Here is a 25,877-nt window from a genome sequence, read left to right as displayed (position 1 = left end):
GGGGGGGGGGGGGGGGGGGAGGGGGGGCGTGTGTCCCCCCCCGCCCCCCCCCCGCAAGCATCCCTTCCCCCGGAGGGATTCAGGGAGAGGGCCGCCATCCCGCATCCCCCCCCCCCGCCCCCAGGGCCAGACCCGTCCCCGGCATCGTTTTGGGGCGCCCCTCCCCGCTGTCGCAGCCCTCCCCCGCCCCCGGGGAGATCTCAGGTATGACGAGGGGAGCCCGAATTGGCGGTAATTCTTCTTCATCCTTTCCGCCTGGTATCGGCCCAAAATCCCTCCTGCGACGCCGTGCACTGTGCTGGAGAAACGAGGTGCCTTTTCGAGCAGAGCCCGGCTCTGCCCCCACGCAACCCAAGGGTGATTTCGGATTTGTTTTTAATTATTATTGGTTTTATTCTTCACTTTTTAGGTTTTATTTTGAATTCTTTTGGGGTTTTGGTGGTGTTTTGTTGTGGTTTTTTTTTTTTAAAGTCCCTTCCGCTCTCCCCGAGGGGTCGCGCTGGGTGCTCGGGGGCGGCGTTCGCCGCGTTCGCGCCCGGTCGGGGAGTTTCACAATTAAAAAAAAAAAAAAAAAAGGGGGGGGGGGTTTGGTTATTTTTTATTTTTTTTTTTTTTAGTTTTTGGGGTGTTTTTTTTTTTTCATTTGCTTTGGGGTTGGGGTTGGTTTTTTTGGGGGGGGGCCAGGGGTTAGAAAATATCCAGGACAGGGAGAGCAGCTGGGCGGAAAAGTCAAATATTCCGCTTTTTTAGCAATATTTAGGGTTTTTTTTTTGGGGGGGGTGGGGGTTGTGGCACGAGCGGACGCCGCAGCTCCGATAAACCGTGGTGGAGAAATCACCAAACCCCCACTTTTACCCTCAAAAAAAAAAGAAAGAAAAGTTAAAAAAAAAAAGCATTTTGCTTCATCCTGCCCGCCAGCAAAATAGTTTTAGGCTGAATTAAACTTCTCCCCCATCGGCCGCCCCGTCCCGGCCGCGCGGAGGCGGAGGCTCGAGGAAGGAAATCGTCGGAAGCCACGAGGATGTCGGAAGGACGCGGTCCTTCGGCCGAGAGGGTCCGGGGTTGGTGCTGTAACTGTCTTCTTCATGGGGTGGGGTGGTTTTTTTTTTTATACTTCTTGGAGTAAATGTTTAAATAAACGCCGTCGTTGTGTATAACCCTCGCGCCGCGCGCTGCGTCCGCCCCCAGGTCTGAATGTTTTCAATTTAAATTTAAAAGTCGACCGCAAGGGACGTGCGGGGGATGCTTTGTCCTCCCCGCGCTCCCCAAAAGCAAATCCACAGCCGTCAGAGGGCACCGTCCTGCCAGCGGCACCCCAAAATATCCCCATCCCCCCCCCCCCCCAGTACCTCCCGTTTTGCAGGCGGGGTGCAAACACGGCGGCGCAGGCGGGCCTGTGCGTTACAGCGTGCACGTGGCGTCTTGTGCCCCTCCGCCGGCGCGCCCCGCGCTTCCACGTGCGTTTTGGCACGTGCGCGCCCTCGGTGCGTGCCCGCGTGGCTCTTGGCGCGCGCCCTCGGTGCGTGCGCGCGCGCTTGGGCACGTGCACAGGGTTTGGGGCGTCTGCGTGTGCTGCTTGTGTGCACGCAGCCGCTTCTGCGTGCGCCGTGGGGCTGCTGCGTGCGCCGTGGGGCTGCTGCGTGCGCCGTGGGGCTTCTGTGTGCGCTGTGGGGCTGCTGCGTGCGCTGTGGGGCTTCTGCGTGCGCCGTGGGGCTTCTGCGTGCGCCGTGGGGCTGCTGCGTGCGCCGTGGGGCTGCTGCGTGTGGTGTGGGGCTGCTGCGTGCGCCGTGGGGCTGCTGTGTGCGCTGTGGGGCTGCTGCGTACGGTGTGGGGCTGCTGAGTGCGGTGTGGAGCTGCTGCGTGCAGTGTGGGGCTGCTGCGTGTGCCGTGGGGCTTCTGCGTGCGCCGTGGGGCTTCTGCGTGTGGTGTGGGGCTTCTGTGTGCGCCGTGGGGCTGCTGCGTGCGCCGTGGGGCTTCTGCGTGTGGTGTGGGGCTTCTGTGTGCGCCGTGGGGCTGCTGCGTGCGGTGTGGGGCTTCTGCGTGTGGTGTGGGGCTTCTGCGTGCGCCGTGCGGCTTCTGCGTGCGCTGTGGGGCTGCTGCGTGCGCCGTGGGGCTGCTGCGTGTGCCGTGGGGCTGCTGCGTGCGGTGTGGGGCTGCTGCGTGCGCCGTGGGGCTGCTGCGTGTGCCGTGGGGCTGCTGCGTGCGGTGTGGGGCTGCTGTGTGCGCCGTGGGGCTGCTGCGTGTGCCGTGGGGCTGCTGCGTGCGCCGTGGGGCTGCTGCGTGCGCCGTGGGGCTTCTGCGTGCGGTGTGGGGCTGCTGCGTGCGCCGTGGGGCTTCTGTGTGCGCTGTGGGGCTTCTGCGTGCGCCGTGGGGCTTCTGCGTGCGCTGTGGGGCTTCTGCGTGCGCTGTGGGGCTGCTGCGTGCGCCGTGGGGCTGCTGCGTGCAGTGTGGGGCTTCTGCGTGTTGTGTGGGGCTTCTGTGTGCGCCGTGGGACTGCTGCGTGCACACGTGGGGTTTTTTGCACGCGCGCGTTTCTCTGCGTGTGGGCTTGTGCATTCCGCCTGCGTTTCTGCGCACGCACAGCTGTGCACGCGGGGGTGCTCAGGCATGCAGAGGCATATTTTTGCGCGTGCATTTTTGCACGTGGCTCACTGCAGCAAGACGGGACTGGATAAGCCCACTCACCACTTTTTACCACCCCCACCCCCCCCAGTTAAACCAGTTTAAGCGCAATTGCTGTGCTGGGCGAGCGGTGCCCGTGTGCCAGGCCGCCACCCAGTGCCACCCAGCGAGTGAAAAAAAACCGTCTTCCCGTTTGCGAGAGAGCTGCCAACCTCGCACCCAGCAAGAGGGGGGCCGGCGGGAAGCTGCAGCCCTTTTTTATTTCGAACGCGGGCCGAGGGCCACCGCCACCGAAGGCACTTGGAGGGACGGGGAGGGGGATTTGGGGGGGGGGAGGAGGAGGAACGACGCTGGTGCTGAGGCCGCTTCAGGGCACCATGTGCCACCATTTGAAGGCAAGGGGCTTGCGGCGGACGTTGGTCCCGCAGTGGACGTCGCCCTCGAGGACGTGGTAGGAGAAGTAGTCGTCGATGAAGGTGCAGGTGAGGCCCAGGGGCTCGAGCAGCGCCCGCACCCGCTCCTCCAGGCAGCACTGCCCAGCCACCAGTGGGCCGAAGGGCTTGGGGATGCCCAGGTGCCTGCCCAGCACCAGCATGTTCACCTGCAGCGCGGGGGGGGTGGGGCTGAGAGTGCAAATCTCGCCCCAAATTCACCCGCCAGGGGGTCGGGGCAGGAGGAGGAGCCCGGCGTTACCATGTCGGGGAAGAAGGCTCTGGCGCCGGAGGCCACGTCGCCTCGGAAGAGCTGGGGGATGTCGAGGATGTCGGGCTCGGCCAGCCCCAGCGCCCGCTTCAGGATGTCCCTGTTCCAGCTGATGCAGCTCTGATGGGAGGGAGGGGGGTCAGCGGCGGTGCCGGGGCACGGAGGGACAGAGGGACGGAAGGATGGGTGCAGGGATGGACAGAGGGATGGGTGGACAAGGGGAGGGAGGGAGGGGCAGAGGGGTGAGTGGACAGATGCAGGGACAGTCGGACAGAGGGAGGGATGGGTGGGTGGATGGAGAGGCAGAGGGATGGAGAGAAGGACAGAGGGATGGGGAGACGGGGAGGGAGGGGTGGATGGACAGAAGGACAAAGGGATGGACAGAGGGACAGGTGCAGGGACGGACAGAGGGATGGTTGGACAAAGGGAGGGAGGGAAGGGCAGAGGGAGGGGTGGACGGATGCAGGAACAGTCAGACAGAGGGATGGATGGGTGGAGGGATGGACAGAGGGATAGAAGGATGGGGGGATGGACAGAGGGATGGACAGAGGGAGGGATGGGTGGGTGGATGGATGGAGGGGCAGAGGGATGGGGAGATGGAGGGAGGCGTGGACGGACAGAAGGACAAAGGGATGGACAGAGGGATGGGTGGAGAGACGGCGGGAGGGAGGCGTGGGTGTATGGAGGGAGGGATGGACAGAGGGACAGGCAGGGCTGGGAAGGAGCCCCCTGCTCCCCTTCCTCACCTGGACATAATTATTGAATTTCCGGAGGGCTTCATTAGAGAGAATCTCGTTTATCGTCGGCTTCGGCACCACCTGCAGTCCTGCAGCACAAAGAACCGGGCAGGAATTCTTCCCCCAGCTCGTTTGGGACGAGACGCCCCAGGTCAGCGCCAGGAGCTCCCCCGTTCCAGGGCGCACCGGCGGCGAGCTCCATCCCAACCCGGGAAACCAAACCTGCGCAGCCTTTGGATGAATTCTGCTTATTTCTGTCCCCCCTCCCTGCTGCCGGCAGCACTTTGCAGCCATTAGCTGGGGTTTGGGGTGCCACGCATCCACCCACCCCATTGCATTTTGGAGGAAAAAGGGAAAATGCACCCATTTTCCTCCTCCCCCCTACCCCCGAACATCGCCGCCTCGCCGAACCCCTCCTCTTGCTTCTCCTTGAGCAGCTGGTAGCAGGCGTTGGGGCTGGCCAGGAGCAGCCGAAAACCCTGGGGAGGGAGAAAGGGATGATTTTTGACGGGGTATAAAGGGAGCACCCCAATTTCCTTCCCCACCCCCGGGACTCGTTACCTTCCGATCGGGCGCGGGGACGAAGCTGAGGAACTCATCTACATGGCCAACATAGAGCCAGTCGGAAAACAGCTCCACCGGCGCCTGCACTTGCTGGGCAATGAGAAAATCCTTGACAGCTTTCGCCATCCGTCGGCCGCCGAATCTGGGAGGGCACAAGGCGGGGGGGGGATGGGGGGCTGCCGTTTTGGGGTGTCCAAGGTGATGCTTTGCTTGCAACCAACCTCAATCCCGCATCTCACCTGGGGAAGCTGCTGCCGATCAGGATACGGCCCAAGGGGTACTCCTTGCCCTGCACCGTCACGGGGGGGCTCACCTCCAAATTACCGAAGGAATCGAGGCTGGAAGCACCCTCCGGCGCTTGCTGGGCTACGTAGCCAAAATCGGGGCCCTGGATGGGGAAAAACCAGGTGATAATATTTAAAAAAAGGCGATAATGGTTAATAAAAAAGCTGTAAGCACCCAAAATGCAGCGCTTCCAAATCATCGTCTGTGCCAGCTCTTCCCTTCCCAAAAATGCAAGAAAATTAAGTTATTTAGTCTATTTTTTTATGGGTTTGCAAAGCTTTACGCCTTGCTGGGGAAGGGAGGAGGAAAGGGTCAGGCACCAGGATGCTCTTGACTGGGAAATCCTTCAGCCCCCCGTCCCGGGGCGAGTCGAAGACGACAGGGAAGGTCTTGTGAGGGGCTTGCACGTAGCCGAATTCAACCTCGTCCTGGAGGAGGGATGGAGAAGGTGAGGGGAAGCCCCCCGCCCCTGGAACTGCTGGAGCGAGGATGGGGCCGGGCATCATCCTGCACCCACCTGGATCCAGCGGTCATGGCGGTTCTCCAGCAGCGGGCAGATGGTGAGCGGGCACTTGGCTTTCTCGGCCAAAGCGCCCACGGCCGCCACGAAATCCTCGTTGTGTGCCACGCTGGGAAGAAATATGGGATGTGGGGGCTGATGCGGCACCAGGCAGGATGCGGCCGCGCACCCAGCACCCACCTGCAGACAAAGACCTCCAGCGGTGCCGCCGTGTTGGGGGTCATGATCCACGGAGCCACGCGGAAAACCACCGTGTCGGTGAAAATCGGCGTCTCCAGCAAACCCTGGGTTCGGGGCAGGGGTCGGGGGGGCGGGGAGCATTTGGGCTCCGCTGCCCCCCCCCCCCCCCCCCCCGTTACAGCTCACCCCGAAATCGCCCCACCCCCCCCGTAGCTGGTACCTTCTCGGGGCTCTCCAGCAGCGTGACGTGGAAAGCCACCAGCCCCGAAAAGCCGACGTCGGGGAAGGCGAGCCCCTCCACGTAGAAGACGCTCTCCTCCTGATGCCGGCTGGGTTTGACGGCGTAGACGAGCTTCGAGCCCCCCAGCACGTGCTTGTACTCCTCCAGCGCGACGCTGTCTGGGGGTGCAAGCAGCGTGTAACCCCCCCTTAAACAACCGACCCCTTTTCTGCACCGCTACACCTTCAATTTTTTTGCTAAAACCTTGCAAAAAAAGGCATATTTGACCCCGTGGAGCACGCACAGGGCGAGTAAAATCAGCCGGTGCAACAGGTAAAACCCGTGGGATGTGGGCTGGATGCTGCGGGAGAGATGCTTGCTCTGCTGCAAGCGTTTTGCTTGAACCCCGATAATTTGGGGTATCCGCCCCCCCCAAACCCCGGCGTCGGGCACTCACTGCCGCCGTAGAAAACGCCGACTTTATCGGCGTCGCTGAAGTCCACGTGGAGGAGGAGGCGATGGCCGGCAAAAATGGTGCGAGGACCTCGGGTCCGCAGCACCATCTGCGACATGTCCTTCAGGTCTGGGGTGGAAAAGGGGGTGTAAGAAAGGAAAATTTTGGGGAAAAACATAGGAAAATGGGGTTTCTTGTATGGGACGTGCCAGTACCGGCGTAGGAGCGGACGGCGGTGTCGCGGTTATCCGGCGTCTCGGCTTTGGGGTCGTCGCGGTCGCAGTTCACCAGCAGGATGGCCCCGTGCCCGTCGGGACCCCACGTCCACGTCGCCTGGAGTGGGGGGGCGGGGAAGCGAAACGGGGTTGGGGGCCACCAGCCATCACCCCCCCCCCCCACCCCATCCCACGGAGCTCCTGGGGGGCTCCCCACCCCTCTTTTATACCTTATCCAGCAGGGTCCTGTTCACCGCCCCGCTACGGCTGGCGTCGGTGTCCAGCGAGACGTCTGCGGGGAGAGGGATGCTGGGGGGTGGGGGGAGCTTCCCCACCAGCACCACGGTTTGGGGGGGTGGGGGGGTGGGGTGTCCCCGCCACGCACTTACCCACGCAGGTGAGGTACAGCATGGCTCTGCCCACAGGCACCCCGCTGGCCTCCCCGAAATAAGAAATCCTGACCTGCAACAAGAAGGCGGTGCTCGCCGCGGTGCCAAGGAGGGCGGGATCCTGCCGGCGCAGCAGCACCCACCTTTTCGTCCCCCACGTCCTTGCTGAGAGCGTCCATGGCCAGCAGCACCTCGGCGCCGGCGGCCAGGGGCCAGCGGGACACGCTGGAGGGCAACTTGACGCTCTGCGTGTCGTGCACGACGTAGAGCTTCACGCCCGGCGTCCCTTGCACGTGGAAGGCGACGGCGTCTTTGGGCGCAGATCTGGGGTGGGGGGAAAGCCCGGTGAGGGCCCCCAGGTGGGGGGCGTTGCGGGAATAGTACAGCCTGCAGCCGTCCGCAGGTGACGCCAGTCCCGCCACGTGCAGAAGAACGTGCAGGACGCAGTAAATTCCGTGAGGCGCAATTGCGACCAGTCACGCAAAACGCAATCGATCCCGCAAAGCTCAGCTGCAGCGACTCCCGCGAAACCCAGCCCGTCCTGCAACGTGCAACTGCGATGAATCCTGCAACGCGCGATGAGTCCTGCAAAAGGCAGTTACTACAAGTCCTTCAATATGCAATAAACCCCGCAGAACGTGATTACAACAAATCCTGTAAAAGGCAATTACAACAAATCCTGTAAAAGGCGATTAGAACAAATCCTGCCAGAGGCAACAGATCCTGCAAGAGGAATGGCAACAAATCCCACGATATTAATTAACAACAAAGCCTGCAATATGCACCAGATTTTGCAATATTCAGTTGCATCTAACGACACAAAAAGCAACAAGTCCGGCAAAAGCAGGACAAAAAGTCCAGCAAAACGCAACCAATCCCTCAATATTAATTGCGGTAAACCCTGCAGCACGCACCAAATTTTGCAATATCCAATTGCAACGGATCCTGCAAAATGCAGCAAGTCCTGCAATACGCAATTGCAACAAATCCTGCCCAAAAGCTCTGCAAAACACAACTAATCCTGCAAAACGTCATTGCAACAAATCCTGCAAAACACAGCAAACCTTACAAAGTGCAATTGCAACAAATCCTGCGATATTCCATCGCAGCAAAACCCTGGAGCGGGTTGGGGGGTATTTTGGCACGGGGCTGCCCAAATATTCGCCTTTCACCCCGCGGCAGCGCCAGCGGCGAGCCCTGACCCGGTGCACCCCCTTAAGAGTGAAGCAAAGCTGCGACGATCCATCAGGCAGGCTGCAGCTCGCATCGCTCCGCCCTGGTGCAAGAGGCCACGGGCGATGGGCCAAGGATCACAAATCCCAGCCCTCGAGGAGGGAAGCACAGATCCGTCCCCAGGGTGGAGGGGAGAAACCCACCCTGGGGCCAGCGGGAGAGGACGGGTCGCTGTCGGCGTTGATGGGACGGTGCATGGCCTTGGATGCGGTAAAGAAAATCTAAAAACCAACTAAGCTGTCGCTTGAGCTGGGCTTTAAGGAAGCGGAAAGCAAAACCTGCTGCCAAAAAGCACTTAAACTTGGGCCGGGGCCAATGAGGCAGCTAAAACACCCGGTGCTGGGAGGTGACGCCTGGGCCAGCAGCACCGCGGTGGTTTCACTCTCCGCACTTCCCCAAAATGGGGAAATATTCCCATTCTGCTGGAGGACGCAGCAGCCCCCGGCTGGGGAGCGAACCTCATCCCGGGGCATCGCCTAAAGCTCCCTTGGGAGCTCTGTGCACCCAAAAACCTGCAAAATCCCCCTTGGAGGGGTCACCGCGTCCCCTTCCTCGCGGGGCTCCGCACCCCTTGGGAAAAGCACCCCAAAGCAGCAGCATCGCCCCCACCCCACCCCGAGCTATTTTTATCAGCCTGATTAATGGGATAAAAGCAGGAAAAAAAGCAGATTTTATTTCCCCGCGCAGCGCCGTGGCCGCTTACCCGTAGACATCCAGGGAGAGCTCGGTGCCCAGCACGCAGACGGTGCTGGTGGGATGCTGGGTGGAGAGCTGGACACGGCGCTGCTGGGCCATGCCGGCGGGCCCCTGGGGCACCCTTGGGTGCTGCTACGGGTGGCACGAGGGGATTTATAAAGCCTGGCTGCTGGGAGGGGATTAACCAAAGCCTGGCTTAATCCCACCTCCGGGCTCCCAGCCTCCAGCCTGGGTGTGCGCGGCGCCCGGCCGTGCTTCCCGGCGATGGAGCGTGAATTAGCGGTGGGGGGAGAAGCACCCCAAGACACCCACGAGGAGTTTTTTTCTTTTTAAGAAGCTCAGGGGTGGTTTTTTTCCCCTCTTAGCACAAAGAGACGCTGATGTGACCGGCCACCCTCAAACCCACGCCGTTAAATATTCAGTGTGACACCAGAGCCGAGCTGGGGAGGTGCCAGCGCCGGGCTCAGAGGGGTTTTATTTCTCCTCCTAAAGGGTTTCCTTTGCCTAGCTGGAAAATTTGGCTTTAATTCTTATTTTAAGGGGGTTGAAGGTGCAAGCTGGGTGCTTGCCCCATCCCCTGGGTGCTGCATGGGCCAGGGGGTCGGTATGTCACCTGCGGCGGGGACAGCAGACCCCACCGCGGCTTTAATTGTCTTTGTTTTAATTAAATCATTGTCTCGGCGTGGGAGAGCCCTTTGCCGATGCAGCTGTCCCCCCCACCAACTCCCTGCAGGGTCATGCGCTGCTGGAATTTAATATCGCTCCTCGGAGCTGGGGAAACTCAGCAGAGCTGTAACCACGGGGAACGGAGAGATTCTGGGGTTAGAAATCATCTTTTTGGTACAAAAAAAGGGGTGCCAAGCAGGATGCGTGGCCTTTTTTGGGAGCACACCCCGCCTCGGTTCTCCAGCACCGCTTGCAAACACGGCCTCGTGGCAGTTTGTACCGAGGCAGAGCTATACTTTTACACCTCACAAAATACTGCTAGAAAAGCAAATTGCTCAAAAAAAAAAAAAAAACAAACCCACAACAAAAAAAAGTGGTTTTAGCTGCTGGGGTTGCACAAGGACAGGGCAATGCCCGGGGCAAGGCAGGCAGGAGAGGCGGGCAGGGGTGCCAGGGTGGTACGGGGAAATGCCAGGCTTTGTTTGCAATGAAAAGAGGAAGAGAAAGAGTGGCCGGGGCAGCTGCAAAGGGAAAAGGAAATTTTTTCATTGGGGAAGGTGTAAAATGATTCGTATGAGGACGGGGCTCTGCCTCCCACACCGTGCCGGGGCGAAGAGCCAGCCTCCCCCACGGGAGGTGGGTTTTTCGCCGATATAAGGCAATTTTGAGGGGGATTATTAGCTACAAGCCTGGGATAAGGGACTATAAGACCCTTTAGCAGTGGGATGGGGCCTCACACCCCCAAAGCAGACTCCTTGCCTGCTGACTCGCACGCACCGTGCTCCCGAAGACGCTCCGTGTCCATCCTCCACCCACCATAGCTGTCCCCATCCCATAAAACCACCGTTCCCATAACAATCATGCGCTTAAAAAAAAACAAAAGAAAGGTTTCAAACAATATTTTCAACCCAACAGCCGAGGAAGAAAGGGCAGGGGATGGGGAAGAGCTGCGCCCTCAGTGTTAATGCAGCTTTATTGGTGAAACACTTTATTTTGTTGCATTTTCTGATGCACCAAATGCACCTTTAACCTGTGGTTGCAGGACCTGAGCCCGTCCCCGGCCGCTTCAGGGCACCATGTGCCACCATTTGAAGGCAAGGGGCTTGCGGCGGACGTTGGTCCCGCAGTGGACGTCGCCGGAGAGGACGTGGTAGGAGAAGTAGTCGTCGATGAAGGTGCAGGTGAGGCCCAGGGGCTCGAGCAGCGCCCGCACCCGCTCCTCCAGGCAGCACTGCCCAGCCACCAGTGGGCCGAAGGGCTTGGGGATGCCCAGGTGCCTGCCCAGCACCAGCATGTTCACCTGCAGCCGGACCAAAAATCAGTGTTTTCCCCCCAAAAGGTGTGTTTGTATCAGGTGTGGATGGAAAAAGAGGGGTGGGAGGGGAGGAGGTGCCGGAGGTCTCACCATGTCCGGGAAGAGGGCGTCTGCACGCGAGCCCTTCAGGATGAAGAGCTGGGGGATGTCGATGATGTCCTGCTCGTTCAGGCCCAGCTCCTGCTTCAGGAGGTCACGGTTCCAGTCGATGCAGCGCTGCAGAGAGGGGGGACCTGGAATTGCCACCCCAGGCCATCCTAGCCCCCAAAGATCCCATGCACGAACCCTTGCGTGCCCCTGTTGCATTCTGCCTCCTCACCTGCTCCGTTGCATCTCACCCCGTCCCACCCCTCTGAGCGACCTCCTGAACCCGCCCCCAACCCCAGCAACTTCTCTCCTTTGGTTTTGACACCTCTGCAGCCATCTCCCAGCGGGTTGGGGTGACCCAACGGCATCTGGCTTCTCCACGGCTGCTTTTCTTGCCCATCTGCTTTCACACTGCACGGTGCAGCTCATGCCACAGTTTTGTTCTCTTCCCCAGGATCCCTAAAAAACGCTCCCCGCACCCAGAAATCACCCGGCAGAGATGGGCAAGCGAGGAGGGCGAATCCACCCAAATCCACGGGGGCAAACACCCACCTGCACGTGCCTGTTGTCATTCCTCAGCGACTCATCCGCCAGGATGTCGTCGATGCTCCTCCGCTCAGTGCCCTTCAGCCCTGCGTGGGGACCAGAGCAGAGCAGTGAGGGACACCGGTGAGGGGTGCCGGTGGTCCCCACCACGCCGCAGGGATGCCCTCGCCCGCTCCCTTACCAACAAGCTGCGTGGCTTCACCATGGCCCTGGCTCTGCTTCTCCTTGAAGAGCTTGTAGCAGGCGTTGGGGCTGGCCAAGAGGAGCCGGAAACCCTGCGGGAGAGAGCGCAGGGGTTGATACTTTGCTGGTGGTGGGATATCTTATCCCTCCGTCCTGCCGAGAGACACCACGCTGACTCCAAACCCAGCCCCGGGTGTTGCAGGGTGCACGGGACACCACCATCGCAGGGTGCACGGGATGCCACCCAGGGACTTGCCATTTTCCAGGAAGCCACCCCAAAAGAAGGTGCGTCACCCAGCCCTCCATGGGGAGGACAAGCCATTGCAAAAAGGGCTATTTTTATTTTGTTGCATTTGCAGAAGCCACCCAGTGCAGGAGCGGAGATGGCTCCAGGGACCGGTACCTTCCTGTCGTAAGCAGGGACGAAGGTGAGGAATTCATCCACGTGGCCCACGCTCAGCCACTCCGAGTAAATCTCTACCGGCGCCTGCACTTTCTGGGCGTAAAGAAAATCCCTGACCGCCTTGGACATCCGCCGGCCGGACGCCCTGGGGAGCAGAGGCAGGAGGAGAAAGTGGGCGGCCATCACACCCCTCCGCAAGATTTACCCCCGTCTGTCCCCTGAACATCATGCCAAGGGGAGGAGATGCTCCTGCACATCCCATTTTGATGGGAAATACTGGGAAGAGGCTGGAAATAGCCTGAGCAACGTATATCTATATTATATATATAAATATATACAAATATATTATCTATTAATTTAGCTACATTGTCTATTAATATATAATATATTGATGTATACAAAAATATTATCCATTCATCTATTATATATTAATACAATATAGCGATAGAATAATATATTAATACACCTATATTATATATAATTTTATACATCTAGCCCATATATATCTACAGACACCTGTGCATTGCATCCCCCTCTCTGCTCAGGCACCTTTGGATTTAATTTCCCCCCTCCCTGTGAATCTCAAATCGCTCCTTACGCAGCGCTTTGCACTGGGGTGAAGTTTTCTTAGACAGACAGCAGCAGGCTGGGAAAACATTAATTAAACTTCTTGTAATAAGGGATAATTATGGGCCTGGCGAGGCTGGGAAAATGCCATTTACCCGCCGCCGTAACCAAAGCTAGCCCCCCGGCTGGCAGCGGGGCTGGGGTAGGAGCACCCCATTTGTTATCCCAGATCAAACCCCATCTGGATTCGTCCCCGTTGTTATTTTTCCAGGAAAATAACCTCCTTTGTGGAGGATTTTGCAGGGCGCTGTTGTTCCTGCAGGGCTGCCTAGCACTGCCTGCCCAGAGCAAAACAATTTCCAGTTATTCAGGATTTTACCCTTTCCTGGATTCCCCTGCTTTTCCTTTTAATGGAGCGGGGCAGGGCGGGGGTAAATAAGCCCGGATGCTTGCAACACTGTACGATGGGAGCAAAAGCACCAGTGGTTTGGGAGGGGGTAAAAATCAGAGCGGTGTCAGCATTTTGTAAGGCATGAAGGAATAATGATGCGGTTTGCCTGTTAAAACTGGGATTTGATGGGAATTGGCCCCAAATTCCCATTTTGATAGGAACTGGCCCCAAACTTCCACTCCGAGGCATGCAACCCTTTCTTATGCAAGGGTTTTCGGAGCTTCCCCGCATCCCAGAGGGGGAGTTCAAGCACCCCTGCATCTCACCAAGGCAAGGGGCTGCCGATCAGGATCCGGCCCAGGGGATACTCCTTCCCTCGCACCGTCACCGGTGGGCTGACATCCAGGTTGCCGAAGGAGTCGAGGCTGCAGACGTTCTTCCCGGGGGGCTCACGGGTCACGTAGCCAAAATCAGGGCCCTGGGGAAGAGGGGGCTTGTGACGGGAACCCCCTGGGCAGGGGATCGGGGGGGAAGAAAAGGGGTTTGGCAATGCAATGACGCACCAGGATCTTTTTAAAAGCAAAATCTTTCAAGCCTCTGTTCCTGGGGGAGTCAAAGACGACGGGGAACGTCTTGTGTGGTGCTTCCACGTAGCCGAACTCCAGCTCATCCTGTTGTGGGAAGAAGAGGAGGAGAAGGAGGAAGAGGAGGAAGGCTCCTGGCAGGGTGATAGCTATCTCCGCAATGCGTGTGGTGAGGGTAGAGCGGGAAATAGGACAAACCTGGCAAAGCCCAGCTCTTGCCCTTAACCCCAAGAAAGGCAGCTGCCTTGCTCTCCTGTGAGGGTGTCATCCCACCTGGCACCGCAGCACCTGGCGCGGGTCACCCCCGGGAAAGCAACGCGAGGCGACACCGGGCAGGGAAGCGGGACGGCAGAGCTTGGGCATGCTGCAGGAAGCACATGGCACGGCCAGCCAGCACACACCCAGTCCCTTCGGTGATGCACTCTGGGGTCCCTCTTGCAATTGGGACCTACTTGCAATGTCCTGGAGGGTCCCTTTTTGCAATGGGGTCCCTCTTGCAATGCCCCACAGGGTACCTCTTGCAATGGGGTCCTTCTTGCAACATGCCATGGGGTCTTTCTTACAACGGGGTACCCTTTTGCAATAGGGTACCTCTTGCAACACCCCACAGGATCCCTCTTGTAATGTCTCATGGGGTCCCTCTTGCAACGGGGTCCCTCTTGAACACCCCCACTGGGTTCCCGGACAACATCCCCGTCTGTGCTGGTTGCCACCACCAGCAGCAGCATTTCCCTGTGCTGTAGTTCACGGTTGCCTGGTTCCCCTCAGCACCTATGTGCTTCCCTGAGCAATGCAGCTGATCCCTCCTCCCAGGGGTGCCAGCCATAGGGTAACACCCTACACGCCCCAGGAGCCTGTAAGGGGCCAGGAGAGCCGCATATTACAAGCATTGATTGATAACCTGGATCCAGCGGTCACTGCGGGTTTCCACCTCTGAGCAGATGGTCAGCTTGCAGTTGGCTTTCCTCAGCAGGACCCGGAGCCCTTCCAGAAAGACTTCGTTGGTCTCTGGACCCCGCTGGATGCTGGAGGGAGAGGAAGGAGCAAATGCTGCAAGGGGGGATTACGAGAAACACCCCCCAGACCCAAACGTGCAGCCCATTCCTCATTCCCAAATGTGCTGGGTAATAATCCTGCATGAGGTTAGACCCTGGAGAGGGTCCTCCAGCTTTTCTCCTTGGGGATGCAATGAGTGGAGCGGTGCCAGCAGGCTCCCCACCCAAATACTGCCTCTAGTATAGCATACATAAAGTCTGGCTCACCCTAGAGCTGCTACGTAGCCAGGAACGGTCAAAAGCTCCTCCTTGGAGGGCCCCCCAAGGTAGGAGAGAGAGGGGGTTGACGTCCCTCTTACCTGCAGACAAAAACCTCTATAGGCTGCTGGGTGTTGGGCGTCATTATCCAGGGCGCTACGCGGAAAACCACCGTATCCGTGAAAATTGGGGTGCCCGGCGCATTCTGAGAGGGGTGAAAACGCCGGGGAGCGGCAGTTGAAAACCCCAGTGTTGAGGGACTTTGCAGGGGACGGGGCAAATCTCACGTACCTTATGGGGTACCTCCAGCAAGCTGGCGCTGAAGGAAACCAAGCCGGAGAATCCCACGTCAGGGAAAGCCAACCCTTCAACGTAGAAGGTGTTTTCTCCACTGCCGACATGGTCCAGCACGTAGGAGAGCTTGTCCAGCCCCAACACGGGTTTGTAGTGGGGGTGTGAGTCATTTCCTGGAGAAACACCGAAATACCCAACCCAAGACGGGGTGACCAACCTGTCCACCAGGCTGGAAGGAGGCACCAGCAAGGAGGTGGCTGATGCCAGCGTGGTTTGCAGAGGAGTGGGTGTGCCTCCTCTTCTCTGGGGAACACACTTGATCTTCCTCGTACAAAGAGGACTCTATACCCTCAGGTCCAACCCTTTCAAGGTGTGTGGCTCGAGTTAAGCATCTAATGATATACTTGGGTTCCCTGACCTGATTTTCAGCGGGGAGCTGCTGGGGATCCAGCTGCCAGGGTGTTCAAAGGCAAAATGCGCTGCCCGACGAGATGGGCTGCTTTGGTGGTTGGGTCATCACCCGCACCAAAAAGATGCCGGCAGCCACGTGGGGGTTATCTGCCCCACGGGAATGTCAAAGTTTCAGCAACCCCACTGAGAAAAGCCTTTTAAAATCTTTTTTTCCTTGATGTTTTTCCATATAACCCCATCTTCTACAACAGCAGAGTCGCTTTGGATATAAATGAGTGTTTCCAGCAATCGGAGGGGCCCAGCCCTTAGCCTTTGTGAACAAAAAAATTAGGGTTTGCCCACCTCAGGGTCATGCACAGATATCTGGGAAGGAAGGAAATACTTACGGATAGCGTGGAAAACCCGCACTTTATCCGCTTCCGACTCAGGGACGTGCAGGACCACCTGGTAGTCGGCAAAGATAGCGCTGGGACCTTGAGTCCGCAGCAGCATGACAGACATGTCCTGAAGGTCTAGGGGAGGGGAAAAGGATGGCAAGATGGGACATGGAGTGAGGAGATGGAGGCGTTGCAAGTGGGAAACAATCCAGTGAGACCTTCTGGGTCCCCTCATTCTGCAAATGACACCCTACCTGCAGTGGTCCGTATGTCCACCTGACTGCTGTCTGTGCCCCCCGCACCGGGGCTGTCCCGGTCGCAGTTGACCAACAGCACGGCACCTTGCCCATCCGGACCCCACGTCCACTTGGCCTGGAGGAGAAGCACCCAAAGGGGATGGGAGCAAGATTTCCCCCATCCCAGCCTCCCCCTGGACCAGGGAAAACCCCACGGCCATGAGCACGCTCGGAGGACATCCCGCAGCATGCTGTCTGGGCTGGTGGGAGACAGCAGCGATGCTTTCAAGCTACTAAATTTCCTAACCTCAACTTCTAGCAGGGCCAGCAAAGACTATTTCAAACAGATCTTATCTTCTAACAAGCCAGAGATTACCTGCCAGGCCTCATCTGGACAACGCTATGCCATTTCTAGAAATGCATCTCATCTCGATGTACAATTTGCGCTGCCGATTGGGCTGCGGCTCATTACCCGGGTGCAAGTCCTTGGGCATATGCAGATTTGTTGCCAAAGGGGCAAATCTCCTGCTGTTTGCTAAACTTGCAGCTGACTCATTTAGTGGCATGTTTCAAGTCCAAAAATGAAAAGAGAAAAGGGGAAAAAAAAACCCCAGAGTATTTTCTCCTACATGACCCTCGGGGCTGGACTAGAGAGGAGGATATTTAGGCACGGAATGAGAAAATAAACTCTTTTCCTCCTCAATTAGTAGGTTGAGAATTTGCCGGGTTATTTGCCTTAATTCAGACACCAGCGACACCACCCAAGTCCCTCTCCCTCTGGGAGATTTTTGGGGAAGAGTCTGCAAACAGGTACACCCTGCATTGACCCTCCATATGTTGCCTACAGCAAAGCTTCTCATTACCTTGTCCTTCCCTTTGCTCTTTACTCTGCCATTACGGCTCAAGTCCACGTCCAGGGATACATCTGAAACATCAAGAGAGAAGGAAGCCACTGGCAGGGGAATGAGCTCTTGGTGGCATTTTGGGCTCATTCTCAGTGCTAGCCATGAGTCATCCACCACCAACCCCACCTTCATGCCCCAGAGGGGCTCCAAACCCAACATCTCCAACAAAATGCTGACAGAAAAACCAACCCATGGCTTTTTCATGGCCTTCCCCCTTCGGTCTCCACTTATCTTCTCCCATCTTGGTTTCCCCAGCAGGATCATACCCACTTCATGGCATATTTTGTGTTTTCACCAATTTCGTGTTGACTGTAGTGTTTTCATGAAGCCGAAACACGGCGGAGGCGTGAAAGCATTTTCACCATGCGTGAGTGGACACCTAAATAATTACTAGGCTTGATGCAACATTTGAGAAGGACTTTCCCTTACAGAGCTCTTTTGGCCCAAACCTCTGCCTCCGCTGCAATAGAGCAGAGGTTTACCAGCAACCTCATCTAAACCCTACCTAAATCTGTATTAAGCCTATCTTAATACAGAAACACCTCCAAATCGGATATACAGCGTGTGGGAACTACAGGCACTGAAGCAGAAGCTGTCCTCCTTGATGCAGAGAGGAGGACATGGAGAAGCTAGAAATGAAGCTCTAAATTTAAGCAGGCAAAGAGCATTTGTAAGGCAAAATCCCTGTGGACAGCAGTGACCCCAGATGGCTCCAGTGGAGCCCATCAGTCGTGGGACGTGGGAAACCATCAGCCTCTTCAGGGGCAATTTTGGGAGGCATATGCATGTCTTCAGGACACGGGTCTGACTGTCATGGGAACACATTAGAAAATCCCAAATTTAGGGTAATTAATCCATCCAAGTGGAAGGCTCTGCATCCAGACTGGTTGTCTAGACTCCCTTTGTAGTCAGCAGAAGAAAATAGGCATTTCAAGGGAATGATTCACCTCATCCTAAACTTCTAAAATAGGTCACACAACTACACTCTGGTGCCTATTCCTCTCCACTAGCTGCAACAGGGGTCAAGGAGGGGGAAGCCGGCCAAAGGTGGGTGAGATGGTCTCCTTTGGATCATCTTCCGCCAACGCAATGGTCTTGGCAAGCAGAGGAGGATGCTCGATGTGTGCGTTGGGTGGGGACACGGCCCAGCCTGTGTCTTTTTTGCACCATATAAGGCAGGATAATAACGTTTTAATTATTTCCCTCTTGCTTGTCAGCATCAGTCAACACCCAAACCTTCATTGTACATTGCAGATGGGCAGCCCGCGCCCCCCACTTAACTCCCGGCCCATGAACCCAACTAGATCTTGGCATCAGAAAGGGTTGACCAGGTTTGAACAAGCGTTGCTGTAACACCTACCTACGCAAGTGAGATACAACCAAGCCACCGAAAGCTCGTTGTCTTCCCGTCCGTAGTATGAAATCTTAACCTGCAAAGACACCACCAGATCGTGCCCCAAGTCCAGTGCCCCATCATGCTGAGTAGTCTTTCCACTCACAGGGCTGACAAACAAACGTGGTACAACAAGCTCTTGGAGGGTTCATCCGAACCATTCTCCATTAATCATAGTTCAGCTGAACCATTTGTGCCGGCTTCAGCACAAAAGCAGGCATGGCAAAAGCAACGGTTGGAGTATTTTTGCTGCCTGGCATCGAGTGTCTGACACGAGCTTTTGCAACCACCAGCGTCTCATATTTAGGGCATAAAATGTATCCTTCTCCTTCTCAGTTTCATTTTCTGTACACAATAGTTACACAATTCTTTCTGAGATTTTTCTGTGGAAATGAACCTGATGTCAGCTACAGGATATCTAGAAATGCTCAAACCTGCCCATAATCCTTCCTTCTTTCCTGGAAAATTTTACTTACTTCTCTAGTTTCAGTGCATAAAAAGCAACTAACCTTATTGTCATTGACGGTCCTACTGGTGACATCAATGGTCACCACCACCTCTATATCGGGATCCAGGGGCCACCTGGAGTTAATCATGGGTTTTGTCACAGGGCTGTGGATGATGTGGACCGTAACCGCGGAGGTGGCATGGACATCAAATGACGTGGCACCTTTGGGGGTAGACCTGAAACAGAGAGCAGCGCTGGGTTATAGACCAAGTTGTCCCTCCTGTTCTCCTCGGTGGAGCCAAATACTTGAACCTGGAATTAAAATCCAACCTTAACTGGGTGGAAAGGACTCAGAAACCATCTTCGGGTGATGAAACGCGTCGTCTGAATTTTATATGTATTATCTCTGTGGCGGTGTTGAGCAAGCAGAGCTCCCACTGGAGCTTCGGCACGTCCGTCCGTGGTTAAGCCTAGATTGCAAATTGCTGAATTTTGGGCATCCAACCTCCCTCCACAACAGCAAGAAAACCCCCAAAATTTCAGCATGCTGTGACAAAACCCCAACAAAGAGCCAGGGTAATTTTTGATATCAACCATCCAGGGAGATGGTTATCGGGGGACCATGCCCTGACTCAAGAGATGCCCAAACTGAAGCAGAGCCTGAATCCGAGCATGGAGAACTTGCACCCCACCTGCATGACATCCCTCGCCTTTGAAGTGCTGCCTACCTGCTCATTACAACCCCAGCACCTCCATCCCAGGAGCACGAGTGCTCCGACCTGTCTGCCATCGGGAGCCAGCCTCCCCGGCCACACACAAAAAGGGACAGGGTGGTAAATTTTAACGGCGAGAACAAAAACAAAACCAAACACACAGAAGAGGTTTATTTCCGGTGTTGCTCTTGGCATGGCATCCCTGGTGCCTGCAGCAGCTTGCAAGGGGAGATCAAAGCGTCATCTCCTTTGTCACCCCTCATATTTAATATTGTGTAACGTCAGAAATCCACCTGCACGTTGTTGCATGTCATGACCTCTTGAATTTGGGTCTATGTGTCCTGATTTTACAGCCTCACACCTCAGCATCACTACCAGATTCCCACCATGCTCCATTTTCTGCCCCAAAACAGAGCAAACCACAGTCAAAATTTGACGCATCCATCACCAAGTTCCCCCCAGCCAATGCTCTCCAGGAACAACACGATCCAATAGTTTTACTTGAAAGAACATCTGTCGTCTGCTTTTTTGGACCAAAGCTCAGATTTTGTTACTGAGGAGCCAAATCAGCCCATTCTGGGGCTCAGGCCCCATGCTTAAATGGAACTGAGCTTGCTTTAAGTCCAAATCCAGAGAAAAAAAAAAGGCAAATAAAAGATTTTATATATTCCCACCTGGCTGAGGCAAAAAATAATACTTTTTTTAGCTTAGTCTGAAGCCTTTCGGGGGGACAATGGCACGTCCTGGCCCACCTCCAACACACAACCCCGATAATTGCCCCGGATACGATGCCGACTGGCTTGACCTGTAGCCTCTATTATTATAAATGCGATTTATTAAATAATGACAATGTCACAGCAGGGTAAATGCAGCCTTGATATCTAGCCAATAAAGCAACCCCCATATTTAATGCTGGAAAAATCTGTTTTTGTTAAATTGCCCATGCAAATCCTGCTGGTGGATTTTTTCTGCCTGAGCCACACATTTTATTCTTTACTCCATTTTAGCTCTGGCCAAGCTGCTCATCTTGAATTGCTCTTGCCTAATATTTTCACAGCCAGAAATAGATCCCGCTTAGCTGGGGTGTGCATGGGTTTTGCCTGCAAACCGTCACGGCTCAGCTACGCTTCGACGCCTCACGTTTGCCAGAGCCAATGTCCCTCCTCTGGGTGCAGCTCCCTGTGAGACATTGTCCCCTAAAACAGACCCAGCGGGATGTGTCCCACGTGCACCAAAAAAGCTTGCCAAATTCTTGAATGAACTCATGACGAGGGCTAAAAATGAGCTCAGACTTTTCCCCTAGCACCCATTTCTCCTCCAAACGAAGAGCAAAAACACCCTTGGGATGCCCCAAAACCCATCAGCCCTATGGAAAACCATGGGGATATCCCGACCCCAAGCCTTACCGGCGCGTATCGAGGAAGACCTCGGTACCCAACACGCAGACGCTGTAGGTGGCATGCCTGGTGGACATCTGCACAACGTGACGTTGGGGCATGATGTGCCGGGGACGGCGGCTGCATGCGAAGGAAGCTGCTGCCTGACTTTGTAGGTAAACCAGCACGACTGGATTAAAAGGCAGGGGAATTTAACTCCTCCTTCCCTCGATGACGGGGCTCAGCCAGGGGACCCTGCCGTCTCCACCTCCGCCACCCAGCAAGCTGCCGCCCCGCTCGGGGAGATGGAGGCGATAAGGCATCCCCCTGGGGGAACAGGCGGCCCCAGGGAGGGGACAAGGGGCAGAAGGGCAGGACAGGGTGGGTGACACCCAGCCCTGCCCTGGGATGCTCAGCAGCGAGCTCTTTCAGGACTTATTCTCAATGTTTTATTCCCTTACAGCTCCATATAAGGACCCAGAAGATTAATACATTAAACATTTCAACTCCTCCTGTTGTGCAACGTGGTTGTTTAGGGTTATTACAATATACGGTATCATTAAAATAAAGCATTTTCTTTAAAACGACCCAAATGTTCCATCTAGCCTCTCCGCAGGTGACTCATGGCCCCGGCTACCCCATTAGGGAATGCCCGAATAAAGCGTAACAAAAGGAAATGTTTGTTCAGGTCAGTCTTTCCCATCATAACAACTCCCGAGGAGTGCAACAGGCAGGAATGGGTGCAGGGAAAACTAGTTATTTGGCAGGCAGGGAAGAGGAAAAAAAAACAAACAACAACAAAATAACAAGAGGCTTTCCATGGAAATTAAAAGTTCTCAGTGTTTTGCCTGGACCTTGTGTTTTGGGGGAATTGGGGTTTTTTGGGCACGCAGGAAAGCTCCCACGGGAAACATTCCCATCACTGGAAGATGTCGTCTACCAGAGATAGCCATCTCTCTCCGGGCCATCCCAGGAGGCTTCAGCTGGCTGCGAAGAGGGAAAACGGGTTGAAATCGATCCTGCTGAAGCCGGGCAGGAGGTCTCTGCCACGCTCGGGGACGGAGGCGGCACTTAAGATGGAGGAAAAAGGCAGCACGGGGATGGAGAGCGCGCCGACAGCCCCGTTGACACAAGGTTCATCCTTGTAGCAAGGGGGACACGGGGCGGTGTGGTCACACTAGTGAAGCAATGAGTGGGAGAGGGCTGGAGCCAGGAGAAACCCAGTTTTGCAAGCGGCAGGACCCCTTGCAAGCTGAAAAGGTCAAAGCAAGCTCAGTGGAGCTAGAAGGACCGGTCCCCACCACTGCACCGAGCTGCATGTCCTCAGCCGGAGGAGCAGCGACCTGCATGCAGCTTCCCCTGCAAGATCAAACCAGCTGCTTTAAACATCTCCCAGCCAGTCTACATTAAAGGGCTCCTTCTGACTTTAATTGCAGCAGAAAAAACAACAGCACCATGTCTCGTACGTGAGCATGGCTTTAATAAGATCATGGAAGCCTGCCGGGACAGCCAGGATGCTCGAGTGGGGAATGCTAGCGGCATTTCCAGGCTCTCTAAGACCTTGCCTTGCTTGAGATTTTAAATAAAATCCTGTTTCCCAAAAGCCAGCATGAGCCAAACTGCTGATGTTCACAGACTCATGCATTCTGTTGGTTCTGAAGGCCTCCCAGGGGAGCACAAGCCTTCACACACCCCTAAAACCCTTCGAGCTGAGGCAAAGCAGAGCTGGCACGAGGGGTGAGGAGTTCATCACGTGCTCTGAGGAAGAGTCTGGCGATGGCAGCATCTCTACCGGAGAGAGCTGCAAGTTCTCTTCCCCACTCGTAGCTGCTGGTCACACTGGTTTGGACTGGGCACAGTGCTGAGCTTGCCGCCTGCTGTGATTTTAGCATCACATCCTGCTTGGCTGGTTTGAGCCCTGTACCGGACAGGGAACACACCTTAATCCCCACGGGGTCAGGCTGGTACAGTCTGTAATCTGGAGGGAGGTGGAGGATGGTGGTTTTGGGCTCCCAATAAGCACGAGGGCTTCAACAGAAGGTTTGAGAACATATGCTTCTCAATAGCCACCCAGGATCACACCTGTCCAGAAAGGATGGATACACAGTGCCTCAACTCCATTTTGGGGTTGGGTTCTTTGGTTTTTGGGTTTGGTTGGGGTTTTTTTTTGTAAGTTTAGTCACAGCACATTCTGAGCCGCTACGGTCACTGCGGATGCTCGCTCAAGCCCAAAACACCTCGTCTTCACTGGGTGGTACCTACACTCACGTCTTTTTCCTCCTCCACCTGCTATTAGCACCTACATGCCCGTGCACAGGGAGAATGACAATTTTAAGTCATCTAGCCCATTCAGAGCTGAGTGTTTCTTCCTAATAACACCTTGTCCCTAGAAGTTGCTATTAGGATCCCTGGTACACAACAGATGAGATCCTGCCTCTCCATCAGATTGAGTGAGCTTGGTCAGCGTTGGTTTTTTGGGGCTCACTTCACCTTTTTCACCAATTTCAGTCTGTTTCTAGCCATGATGGAACAAGACCTGACCCCCCAGTGCTCCCCAGCAACCCCTCTAATAGTCCAGACTCCCTCAGGATGTTTCTTCTCACCCATCCTGCACCGCCACTGCATCAAGGAAAGTCTGATAATATCCCTAAGCCAATAATTACACCTTATTTATCACTCTGCATGCGTAAGTTTAGGCAGGAACTTTTAAGAGCCATGTCAGCCTAATTACTTGCAATAGGGCAAGGGATGGAACCAGTTATCAAGTCCCGCTCAGGTTTGCATGAGGATTTATTTTCTTTAGGTGCATCACTGTAACAGCACAGCAGGTGCATCCCAGGCAGGACCTGCCTTCTCCATCCCACTTGAAAGCCAGGGAAGAAGGGCAGGAGGCTTGGACCAGTAAAAAAAATGCTTTTAGAGTCAGTAAAACCCAAGAGAGGTTGGTCCCCCTCCTGGTAAATCATCCACGGCCAGGTCTTGTCAGAGCTGACTTTGCAACAGCCTTCTCCTGGGTGAGAAGGCACTAAAAATCCCCCTCCATTCTTTCTTCTCCTCAAAATAAAGGCATCTGCCTGCTGGGAGACTTCAGACCTGGCAATCCAAGAGCAAAGCACCCCATAAAACTGCTTTTCCCCCGCCCTGGGGCTGGAGCCATGCACGCACCCCGCGCTCACCCTGCCCACACTCTCCCCCAGCTTTGCATTAGATTTGCTGCCCTATAAATATCTCCCTCCCTGGGGCACGCTGGATACCTCCCCCAGAGACAGCAATAAAGCCACGGGTAGGCTCAGCTTTGCCCAAGCTCCTTCATCCCCTGATTGTAGGTTGGTTTCGCCTCCTCCAAAATAAAGCCAGAGCAGGCAGGAACGGGCAGTGCCTCATGGCTCAACTGGGATGGGCACCTGTTTGCACCTCCTAAACGTGAAAGGTCAGCTTGAAAGAACTCTGTGGGGGGAACATTTCCCTCCTACTCTTTGCAATAATGCACGTGCCTGCAGGAAGGGAGCCGCAAAACCACCCCAAAGCCCCTCACCAAGAACCCACGGAGCTTAAAACCCACTGGCTCGGTCCTCAGGGAGGAGATGCTACACGATGTGCACGTGAAAACCCTCAGGAATCAGCATGCTGGGGTTGCTTGTGAGCTCCAGTGCTGGGATCTGTTGCCAGGTCCTCGAAATTAGGGCAGGCAGAGATCCATCAGCAGCGGGGAATTTTATGCAGAGCAGCTCCTAATCTGGCAGATCTGATTTTTTAAAAGAGGGAAAAAAAAGCCAGAACTCCCCTGACCAGATTGACTACAGCCACGAAACCACGAACCTCCAGACATCTACAAGTGTGCGTATATATATCTCTATACACGTCCTGTGATGGTTTACCGTGTCTGATCTTCCACCTGATAGCACAGAACACAGCCTGCATCACGAACAGCACTTTTGCCTCCTGAAACATCCTGTTCTTGCAGCATAAACCGAGGTTTATTTAGCAACTCGCAAGGCGAGTTGCCCAGGCTTTCGCTGTGATGGGGACAGGCAGGTCCTTATACTTGTCTCCAGCACCGGATGCAGATATGGAGAGGATGCCTTAGCCACCTCTCCGCGGCGTGATTGCCCCACTCCTTCCTCCCCAAATGAGATGTTGCAATGGGTGGACGCTTTGCCAAAGCCTCTGCAAGAAGGATTTGGTATTTTCCCCACTGCCAGCATAGCTGCAGTGGCTCCATGAAGACCTCCAGAGGCTTGCAGAGGCCCCAAGAAACTTTGAAAGACCCCTAAGGCTTGCACAGAACCCAGGAAGTTTACAAAGACCCTGCATGGCTTGCAAAGAACCCCAAAGGCTTGCAGAGTCTCCAGGAAGGTTGCAGAGACCCCAGAAGGCTTGCAAAGACCCTATTCTCCTTCCACACCAATCCCTCAAAGACAGGGACCTGTGCAGTGGCAGCAAATAGGCTCTGCTGTCCCCTTGGGCAGCCAGAGCCACACAAAAACCCCAGGATCACCCAAAAATCCCCAGAACCAGCAGGGTTTCAATCCCATATTTGCTAGCGGGTAACACTTGCTCCTAAGGATCCACATGTTTCCTTCAGCCTGACAAGTGCCAGGGGCTTTTACCCGTACCACCACCTCAGCTGGACCATAGGGGGTATAAATACACTTATATTTCTATATAGCTGTATAAAACAAATGCTGTGAGCTGCTAGAAACACTCCAATCAATTTAAAAACAAAACCAAAAAATCACAAGTGATGGGTGACCTCACGATCTTTCTGTAAGTTGGGAGGGATTTGGGGTTGGGGTTTTGGGGTTTTTTTGGAAGAAGAGGACTTAAATAGCATGTGTTTTCCTTCCTGACAACTGAAACACTAAATCCTCTGGCACAGGAGTTGGGAAGTGAAAATGGTAAGACAGAAGCT

The 25,877-nt window shown here is 55.5% G+C and overlaps 2 protein-coding genes across 6 annotated transcripts; both read right to left on the bottom strand.

The window, feature by feature from the left end:
* Nucleotides 1-2,735: 2,735 nt before the first annotated feature.
* Nucleotides 2,736-9,221, bottom strand: LOC142066403 (protein-arginine deiminase type-3-like). 5 transcript variants are annotated; one of them, XM_075113774.1, is made up of 16 exons: nucleotides 8,825-9,221; nucleotides 7,032-7,212; nucleotides 6,889-6,961; nucleotides 6,730-6,791; nucleotides 6,500-6,617; nucleotides 6,288-6,413; nucleotides 5,831-6,009; nucleotides 5,611-5,714; nucleotides 5,428-5,539; nucleotides 5,231-5,338; nucleotides 4,865-5,013; nucleotides 4,623-4,767; nucleotides 4,447-4,540; nucleotides 4,071-4,150; nucleotides 3,316-3,444; nucleotides 2,736-3,223 (listed from the first exon to the last, which is right to left on the bottom strand). In XM_075113774.1, the coding sequence occupies exons 1-16, from the start codon at nucleotides 8,914-8,916 to the stop codon at nucleotides 2,990-2,992; spliced, it is 1,986 nt and encodes a 661-aa protein (XP_074969875.1). In that variant the 5' UTR covers nucleotides 8,917-9,221; the 3' UTR covers nucleotides 2,736-2,989. The 5 variants fall into 5 exon arrangements, with proteins under 5 accessions (XP_074969875.1, XP_074969878.1, XP_074969876.1 ...); XM_075113777.1 differs by having other exon boundaries at nucleotides 7,032-7,473; nucleotides 8,825-8,948; XM_075113775.1 differs by lacking the exon at nucleotides 8,825-9,221 and adding an exon at nucleotides 7,958-8,112.
* Nucleotides 9,222-10,366: 1,145 nt separating this feature from the next.
* Nucleotides 10,367-21,087, bottom strand: LOC142066404 (protein-arginine deiminase type-1-like). The gene is made up of 16 exons (XM_075113779.1): nucleotides 20,996-21,087; nucleotides 18,938-19,112; nucleotides 18,396-18,465; nucleotides 16,994-17,055; nucleotides 16,149-16,266; nucleotides 15,904-16,029; nucleotides 15,104-15,279; nucleotides 14,914-15,017; nucleotides 14,461-14,584; nucleotides 13,539-13,646; nucleotides 13,302-13,453; nucleotides 12,018-12,162; nucleotides 11,613-11,706; nucleotides 11,438-11,517; nucleotides 10,889-11,014; nucleotides 10,367-10,783 (listed from the first exon to the last, which is right to left on the bottom strand). Exons 1-16 carry the CDS (start codon nucleotides 21,085-21,087, stop codon nucleotides 10,550-10,552), a joined length of 1,986 nt encoding a protein of 661 aa, XP_074969880.1. The 3' UTR covers nucleotides 10,367-10,549.
* Nucleotides 21,088-25,877: the final 4,790 nt, after the last annotated feature.

Source organism: Phalacrocorax aristotelis, chromosome 19, assembly GCF_949628215.1.
Source record: "Phalacrocorax aristotelis chromosome 19, bGulAri2.1, whole genome shotgun sequence".
Taxonomy (NCBI): Eukaryota; Metazoa; Chordata; class Aves; order Suliformes; family Phalacrocoracidae; genus Phalacrocorax; species Phalacrocorax aristotelis.
This window is presented reverse-complemented; position numbering and strand designations above follow the sequence as displayed.

Coding starts and splice junctions, on each gene's coding strand:
- LOC142066403 (XM_075113774.1), bottom strand. CDS start 8,916: ATGGCCCAGCAGCGCCGTGTCCAGCTCTCCACCCAGCATCCCACCAGC. Junction 7,213..8,824: donor CTCTCCCTGGATGTCTACGG/GTAAGCGGCCAC, acceptor CCCCCACCCCAG/ATCTGCGCCCAAAGACGCCG. Junction 4,768..4,864: donor ATCGGCAGCAGCTTCCCCAG/GTGAGATGCGGG, acceptor GTGCCCTCCCAG/ATTCGGCGGCCGACGGATGG.
- LOC142066404 (XM_075113779.1), bottom strand. CDS start 21,087: ATGCCCCAACGTCACGTTGTGCAGATGTCCACCAGGCATGCCACCTAC. Junction 16,030..16,148: donor GGACATACGGACCACTGCAG/GTAGGGTGTCAT, acceptor CCCCTCCCCTAG/ACCTTCAGGACATGTCTGTC. Junction 11,015..11,437: donor ATGACAACAGGCACGTGCAG/GTGGGTGTTTGC, acceptor CCCTCTCTGCAG/CGCTGCATCGACTGGAACCG.